Source organism: Sapajus apella, unplaced genomic scaffold (genome assembly GCF_009761245.1).
Source record: "Sapajus apella isolate SASKATOON/1434 unplaced genomic scaffold, GSC_monkey_1.0 scaffold181, whole genome shotgun sequence".
NCBI classification, from domain to species: domain Eukaryota; kingdom Metazoa; phylum Chordata; class Mammalia; order Primates; family Cebidae; genus Sapajus; species Sapajus apella.
Window position 1 is genome coordinate 1395733 of NW_022437121.1, and position 8713 is coordinate 1404445.

The 8713-nt window shown below is 60.9% G+C and overlaps 1 protein-coding gene across 1 annotated transcript in view; it reads left to right on the forward strand.

Annotated features, from left to right (window-relative positions):
- Positions 1 to 3688: 3688 nt before the first annotated feature.
- IFITM10 (interferon induced transmembrane protein 10) overlaps positions 3689 to 8713 on the forward strand; it is a 14541-nt gene continuing 9516 nt past the window's right edge. The window contains 1 exon segment of the mRNA XM_032268451.1: positions 3689 to 4555. Within this exon segment, the coding sequence (XP_032124342.1) occupies positions 3878 to 4555 (678 nt within the window). The 5' untranslated portion in view covers positions 3689 to 3877.

Genomic DNA, 8713 nt, shown 5'->3' on the forward strand with positions numbered 1-8713 from the left:
AGCTAGGCCCTCTTGCCTGTCAGGCCCTAGTAGCAGCCTGTGTGTGGTGAGCCGAGCTGGTGCGGAGCAGGCCTGCCCAGGGTCACTGGTTTCAGGGATTAGACTCAACAAGCCCCCTCCAGCCACAAACACCCAGGCTGATTAACATGGTGCACTTGTTCCACTGGGAGGGGAGGGGTTGGGAGCATGTCTCTGGATGCGGTGGCAGCAGCCCATGGGGTTTTAAGGGATAAGTAGGAGTTTGTGGGGACGTGGTGGTAGGGAGCAGAGTTCTTTAGGATCAGTAGCTCTGGAGTCACCTGGACCCTCAAGCCCCACCCCAACAGGTTAGAAGGTGAGGCAAATGTGACATTTTCTATCCTGATGCTTCAGCCTGAGGGAGGCAGCTGCCCTGGCCTTCCTCCCCAGGGGCTTCAGGGCTTGTACCCTAGAGCCATTTGGGGGTGGACCCCTGGAGCAAGAACGTTTACCTGGGGTGGCACAGAGGCTTGGAAGCACATGCCCAGCGTTCTGCATGTCTGAAACTTGAGCAGAGCCAGGCAGAGTTCTGCAGGGCCTGGCAGGGCTTCTGGGAGACAAATGTCCTGTCATCAGATGCTCTGTGTACTGAGAGGCCCAGGAGGGCAGAGTGTGCAAGGAGGCAGCTGTGCCCTGCTGCCCCTGCCCCGTGCTGCTCCCCCCCATCGCCCTTCTCCTACAACCTATCTGCTCCTTCTAGCTCCCACCTCCATGGCTGCTGCCCTGGGGCTGCTCCAAGGGTTCTCTCTAGCCAGGCAGGATTCTCAGGGCCCTGGGGTCTGACTCCAGGCTCAAGTCCAGGCTCCTCTGTGGTTTTCTAGCTGGGTAACTGGACCCTGAGCCTGGAGTTCCCCGTCTAGACTGAGTTGGACTAGACACCTCTAGCAGAGGCAATGCTGGATCCCAGGCCCTTGGAGAGCCCAGCACAGTGACGTGAATGCTGGCTGGGCCGTGGCTCTGCCCTGCACCCCCAGCTCCCTCTCAGCAGTGTTTCCTGGCCTCGGAGCGAGGCAGCCCCAAGGTGGCCTGAGGCTAGGAGTGGGCCCTGGCTCCCCTCTCACCTACCCAGTGACCCGGGGCAGGCCCTGGTTCCTCAGGCCCAGCAATGCTCTCTTCTGCTCTTGAGGACTTCTCACTGCCTGAGGCCTCCAGGGGAGACTGGGGCAGCACTGGGCCAAGGCTCTGTTGTAGGCCAGGGTCTCCCAGAAGATGGTGGCTGGCCAGGTAGGCCCAGCACAGATGCTGGGGACACCAGGGCATGGAATGCAGGCCACACACACCTTGGGATGCTCCCAGGGGAAGCCCCGCTTGAGCACGCCAGGTCCAGGTTTCCCTGGGCCAGGTCCTTGGGCAGGAGGCAGGGGAGCTGGGGAGGGAGAACGGAACCCTGCTTCCCTGGCAGGCCCCATCTACCCATGGCCTGTGGGCTCCCAGGAAGGCATGGCTGGGGTGTCCAAGGAGACAGGGAGGAGGCTCGCTCATGCCTGGGGGTCCCTCCTGCTCGATAGGGTTTATCGTCATTTAAGATCAGCCTTGTGCTGTGGGTTCCTGGCATGCCATGGATAATGCTGTGCCAGGGGTCCGCCCAGGCATGAGGGGTGGGGACTAGGCTGGAAAAGGGAGGGGCTTGCAGAAGGCCAGGATCTTCCAGGGGATCAGGGTTCAGAGAAGGGCTCAGGGCTCAGAGCACAGAGGTTTGGGGAGAGAAAGGGTTCAGAGATGACCTGGGGTTCAGGCACAGGTGGGCAGACAGGAGCAGGACCAGGCTTCCAATTAGGAAAGCGGGTCTCGGACACAGGAGGCCAATTGAGAGTGGCAGAGGAGAAGGGAGTTTCATAGGAGGAAGGAGCTTGGGGAGAGATGAGGGAGGGAATGGAGGTCACCGTGCATCCTCAGCTTCCGGGGGACTTTGGAGAGGGTCAGGGCTCAGTGGAAGCCGGAGGTTGGTGAAGAGGACCCAGCTCAGGGCACCTGTGTGGTGAAGTGGGGAGCTGGGAGGGAGAAAGGGAAGGCTGGGGTTTTCTCCATGGGGAGGGACTCATGGGGACAGTTACGGGGATGGAATATCAGCTGGGGTCAAGCGTACTGAGTGTGAGGACATGGTGGGGAAGCCGAGGCGCTGAGGCTGGGAGCCCAGGCATTGGTTAGGAGACATGATATGCAGGGGGCAAAGCATCCTTAGGGGACCAGGCCCAGAAGGGCTGGTCAGGATCGCAGAGAGGCTGTGGGCAGGTGAGTGCACGAATCTCCAGGGAGACAAGGACCTCAGCAGCACGGGGGACCAGAGTTCGAAACGGGACGCTTTGCCCTGCAGGCAGAGGGAGCATGCTGGGGTCTGTACAGGAGAGATCACATGCTCCCCGAAATCTGGGAGTGACCTGGAGTGGGGCCCTGGGCTGGGTGAAGTCAGACTCCAGGAAAGGGGACAGGAGCTCCAGTGGGCAGTAGTGGGCTCAGCAAGGAAGGAACAGAGTAGGAGACCCTGAAACTTCACAGAGGGCCTGGACTCGGTAGACTAAGGAGGGAAGGGACTGGAGGGTGGCCTTGGGGGCCTTGGGGACAGGACTGGGCAGAGATGGGCACTCAGGTAGGGGGCCTGCTGGGGCTCAGGGTTTCTTAAGGAGGGGACTGAGCTGCCGGCACTGAGAGCCAAAGGGGCCTGGGAGGCAGCAGGGACCCGGCGCTGGGGTGAAGCGCGATCGGGAGACCGGGGAGAGGAAGGGGTCTCTCTTGGGGAGGCAGATTGGGAGGGTTCGGGGAGCGGTCCATCTTCCAAGGGGCTGGGGGATCCACGAAGGGAATAGGGTCGTGTGGGGAGGGGAGGAAGGCTCACTGGGTCCGGGGAGATGCAGGTGGCGTGGGCACCCTGGTCAGGCGCTGTAGGGGTCCCATCCCTGAGGCACCTTGCAACTCCCCAGGGTCGCGGCTTCCGGGGCCGCGGTCCCCACCCTCCCAGCAGGAGGAGACGGGAGGCGGGGAGGTGGCTGCGCCCTCCGCCGCTGCTGCCGCCGTGAGTCAGGCTCTGGGCTGCAGCCGCGCGGCTGGCCTGGCGCTGCGGAGGGAGCGCAGGCGGCGGGGGAGGCAGTGGCGCCGCCGCCTAGCCCCGCGCGCTCCCCACCCCCTCAAGGTTGGGCCGCTGGGACCCGGATCCGTGGACAGACAGCAGCCCGCGGGACGGCGGAAGGACGCGCACCGAGGCGCAGAGGTCCGGCCGCCCGCCCGCCGAGGAGTCGCCTGTAGGTGAGGAGGCGCCGTCCGGGCGGCTGCGGCAGACCTGGGTCGGGCTGGGGGCCGCAGAGCCTTGGCCGCAGACCCCCCGGCGCGCGCCGCACGGGCACTGGGCAAGCGGGTGGCGCAGGGCGCGGGCGACTGGGTGCCTCGTTGGAGAATGGGGTGGGTGTCTGTTTGTGGCCCGGTGGCGCTTGGCTCCGGGCGAGTGTGTGCGCTCGGGGTCCGCGGGTTGGAGGTGGGGGACAGTGCGCGCGAGTGGGAGACCCCGCACCTGTGCCGGCTCTCGGCGCTCGTGGCTAAGCCTGCGTCGCCCGGCTTGGGGAATTGTTTACTCGGCAGCGGCGGCTCTGAGCGCCCGCGGGTGCTCCCGGGGTCTGGAGAGCCCGTGGTGGAGCGGGTGGCGGGATCGAGTGTCCGCGGGCGCCGTGTGCGGGTGCTTTGGCCTCGCTCTGCCGGTTGGCGGCCGAAGCAGCGGCGCTGTGGGTCCGGCGCCCGCCCGTGCGGAGCTGTTTGGGGTACCAGGGCGTGCGCTGTTTTGCAAGTGTCAGTCCCAGCGTCGGTGTGCTTCTGAGGGGGGGTGCTGGTGTGCGTGTCAGTGGGTGAGTGTTTGTGCGCAGATGGCAAAGGGATGAAAGCCCCAGGTCCCTGCCAAGGCTGCTGCGAAGGGCTTTGGCATCGTCAGTGGCCGCCGCTGCCCGGGGCGGGTGGGGGAGGCAGGTGGCAGGCTAGCAGCTGGTGGCCCCCGCAGGGATTTCCGTCTCTACTGGGGCTGTTCTCGGGGCTGCCGGGCGTGAGGGTAGGTGCTGGCCGGTGGGCCAGGCCCAGCTCGTTCTCACTCGCTCCTTCCCTCCAGGCCCAGGGCCCCGGCTAGTGCCCAGCCCCGCTGGGAGCCCCGGCCAGCACCACGGACGGCGCCCAGGAAGCCCGAGTCCCCCTGGACGGGGCCTTCTGGATTCCGAGGCCCCCCGCAGGTTCGCCCAAGGGCTGCTTCGCTTGCGTGTCCAAGCCTCCCGCCCTTCAGGCTCCAGCGGCCCCTGCCCCTGAGCCCTCTGCCTCTCCCCCGATGGCGCCCACACTGTTCCCCATGGAGTCCAAGAGCAGCAAGACCGACAGCGTTCGGGCTGCCGGAGCTCCCCCGGCCTGCAAGCACCTTGCCGAGAAGAAGACGATGACCAACCCCACTACCGTCATCGAGGTCTACCCGGACACCACCGAGGTGAACGACTATTACCTGTGGTCCATCTTCAACTTCGTCTACCTCAACTTCTGCTGCCTGGGCTTCATCGCCTTGGCCTACTCTCTCAAAGTGAGCCTGGGCTATGGCCGCAGGGGCAAGGGCGGGCTGGAGAGGTGGGGTGACAGGACAGTCCCTGGCTGGGGGTGCTCGACCCCTCTCCCTCTCAGAGGAGCCCACGGGTAGGGCAGGAGCAGTTGAGGGGCTGAGGGGTCAAAGGACAGTGACGGGTCCTGATGGTGTGGCCCAGAGAGGTCGGAGCGCTGGCTCGGTCTGGAAGGCAGGGGTCTGCCCTTCCCTCTCCTGAGCCATTAGGGCCTAGCTTTCTGCTCAGTCAGCTCAGCGGAACCTGTAGGAGGGGTGGGTAGGGATTCAGGCTCAGGGGACATGGGACAGACCTGGACAGCAGCCACCCCTTGGTGTACAGGGATGGGGCCAACATGGGGCTGAAGAGGGCTTGGAGTCCTCCCCTTGCAGAAAGGAAAAGAGGCCACCTTCTTATCTGGCTCCTCACCCGGGAGCCCAAGGGTGGGTACTTAGGCAGCTCAGCCCAGCCCTCCTTGGAAGCCAGTGCTGGGTGGCCAGGGTGGCCCAGGGAAGGAGGTGTCAACATATCCTATGCCTTCCCAGGCCCCACCCTGAGAGGGCATGGCTTCCAGAAGCCCCCTCTGTGCTGCGAGAATAGCTGGCTGGGAGCAGAGCAGGTGCTGGGCAGACGTGACCCTGTCGCACCGAGGGCAGGTGGAGCGAAAGGGACCGAGGTGGTGGGAGGGGAGCCGAGATGGGCTCACACTGAGGGGGCAGCCCCGTGTAAGTGTGTCCAGTGCTGGAGCCCTTCCTGGGGGAGGGAGTGTGAAGGTGAGGGCAGGCCGGTGCCCTCCTCCCCACCCTGACGCACCGGAAGGAAGGGCTTGGCTCACGTTTAGCCTGATCATCACATTTCCCCAGCCCAGTGGCCAAGGCCAGATGTACTCCACTGATGCAGCTGCCCTGCAGGGTGGGGGGACGACGGGGGATGTGGGGAGGGAAGAGGCTGGGCAGAGGCTGGCTGGGAGGAAGGATGCCTGGCCAGCTTCACTTCTGCTCCATCCTTGAGCTCAGCCCCACCCCACCTGGCATCACAACTGGCCCCGGCTTTCCCGTCCTGCTCCTGAGTCATCATCATTACCAGACCCAGTGTTGCCCACTGGCACGTGCCTTCCTCCCCTCGGGCCTGAGGACCCATCCCTGGGCTCTACCACAGGGGCCTGTGTGTGGGCATGTGCCAGTGTGCATGTACTCGCGAGGGTGAAATTGCATAAATGGGCATGTACTGAGTGTAACTGTGTGTGTGTGCATGTGAATGCATGGTGTGCATGAGTGTGTACATATATTTTGTGCATATGTGTGCATGTGTATGTGTGCAGACATGAGTGTATTTGCATGTGTGTGCACATGTGCATGTATATGTGTGCAATCACACTTGAGTGTGCATGGTTTGTGTAAATGTGTGTGCACAGTATGTGTGCATCTGTGGTGTGTGAGTGTATGTACCTGAGTGTGTGCATGTGTGTAATCGCACGCGAGTGTGCATGGTATGTGTAAATGTGTGTGCACAAGTGTGTGAGGGCATGTGTGATGTGTACCTTTGTTCATGTATGTAACCACACTTGAGTGTGCATGGTGTGTGTAAATGTGCGTGCATAAGTGTGTGAGGGCATGTGTGATGTGTACCTTTGTGTATGTGTGTAACTGCACGAGTGTGCATGGTGTGTGTAAATGTGTGTGCACAAGCGAGGGCATGTGTGATGTGTACCTTTATGCATGTGTAACTGCGCAAGTGTGCATGTGTGTAAATGTGTGTGCACAAATTGTGTGTTCATGTGTGGTGTGTGTATGTAGTTGTGCATGTGTGTGCAATCACATGAGTGTGCATGGCATATAAATGTATGTGCACAAGTATGAGGATGTGTGTGTGTGTGGTGTATGTACTTGAGTGTGCATATGTGTGTAATCTCGTGTGCATGCTGTGTGTAAATGTGTGCGTGCATGTGTGGTGTAAGTGTATGTATCTGTGTGCATGTGTGTGTAATTGCATGAGTGTGCGTATGTGTAAATGTGTGTGCACAGTAAGGATGTGTGTGGTGCATGTACCTGATTATGCATGTGTGTGTAATCACACATGAGTGTGTATGGTGCATGTAAATGTGTGTGTACAAGTGTGTGACAGCATGTGTGTGTGGTGAGTGTATGTTCCTGCACGCACACGTGCATGCATGCGTGCGTGTGGAGAAGCAACAAAGGAAAGGGGCCCCTGGAACTAGGGGTCCTGCCTCTGACCAGCTCCAGCTCTGGCTCCCCAGACCGATCCTGAGCAGAGAGCGCCATTGCTGGGGGGCTGAAGCCGCAGTTGGTGGAGCTCTGCCTCCCCTCTCTGTGCCCTGCCAGCAGCCTGCGGACATGGGTCTGGCTGCCTGGACTCCCGTCCGGAAGCCGTCCCTCCTCCCCCTTGGCTCAGGCTGTGGCTGGCCGGCTGGCATGGGGCAGGCCCATCTGGCTCGGGTTGTAGGTAGGTCAGGGGTTTCTGCAGGGGTTGGGGGTGCTGTGAGGTTGACTTTTCTGAGGGGCAGGGACTGCTCATTGCACCTTCTCCCGGGGCTGCTCCTCGTGTGTCCTTCCTGCCGGTGGCGGGGGCAGCGAGTGCAGAGAGGTCTTGGGGCATACCTGGGAGTGGTTGCAAGATGAGCTGCCTCCATCCTGGGCAGGAGGATGGAACTTGCTGGCTGTGGAGCCCACACCTGAGAATGCATCCATCTGGTCACCCAGCTGCAGGTCTCCTGACCAGCACCCTACACCAAGGGCATGGGGTGGACTTGGGGTCAGAAGGTCTTGGCTAAAATCTGAGCTCTTGGGACAGACAAGCCATCTTGCCCCTCTGAGCCCCTGTTCCCTCATCTGTTCACAAAACAGAAACAAAACAACATTCAAGCCAACTCGTGTGAGCTGGGCGAAGGCTGGCATGCAGTGGTGTGAAATAAACACTGTGTCCTTGCCTGCCCCCACGTGTCCATCCACCCATCGAGCCATCCATCCACCCCCCCACCCACATAGGCCAATTCAGCTCCACGCAGGCTGGATCTGCAGCGCAGAGACCGAAGCCTTATTTTGCACAGCCTGGTATCCAGGGGAGGCAGAGATACAAAAAGTCAATTCTCCACTCTTGCCACCTGCACAAGCCGCCTGCTGATGGCCACTGGCTCCCGTGGTCAGCCAGATGATGGCCAAGTGTCTCATCTCACTGTTCAAGCCCCATTTTTAACCCTTCTGGCCTCAGCAGTTCCCTGCCCTGGTCACTTGGCAAATGTGACATGAGCGATGTGCACAGCCTGGTTTGCATATGCACATTCTCTGCCTGGAGAGCTTTTGTGAGATCTGGGTCTTTCTTCTGCAAAGCCTCCAGAGACAGTCCTGCCCCAGCCACATCTGCTCACCCCCGCTGACCTGTGCCCAAGGCAGAGCTGGCTGACAGACGGGTCAAGACCTGCTGGTTGAATGGGTGGGCGAGATGGAAGAAGACCACAGTGTTTCAGAAAAGAAATACTTGATTTCCAGCTTGGGGTGAGGCTGGGAGACTTCTAGGAGGAGGCAGCATTTTCACTGGGCCTTGAAGGATGGCGAGGGGAAAGGTGTTTCAGCAGGGAAAGAGCATAAACCGAGACACATAGGTGTAGCAGCCTGGTCTGTGGGCAAGGCTCCTGTCCTCGCTGGGAAATGGAAGACAGTCCTGGAAAAGCGTCTGAGGCAGTGCAGTGAGGCGTTTAGAAACCTCGCGAGGGGCTGGGCTCTCATCTGTGGGACACACGGAAGAGAGGGATACAATCAGTGCCATGAAATCTGCAACCAGTGTAGGGGAAGGGGACAAGACAGGCCTCGAGGCAGAGGGTTCAAGCCCTGGTATGGTGGTCCAGGTGGGAGAGCATGTGAGTTGGGAATGGGGGTGGGAGGGGAGGAACAGGTGTGGCTAGGACACAGCAGCTGCTAGATGTGAGCCCAGGAGGCTGTGAGACCTCCCAGTGACAGGACAGTGAGAAAGAACAGGTGTGTGGGTTTTGCACTGGGTTTTGGGTGTACACACTCGCCCACTCCTTTCTGAATGTCAGCGTCATGCATTCGTCTTTCCCATCCTCCATTCATTCATCATTCTTCCATTCACTCATCTTCCATCCATCCATCCTCCATCTGTCCATCCAA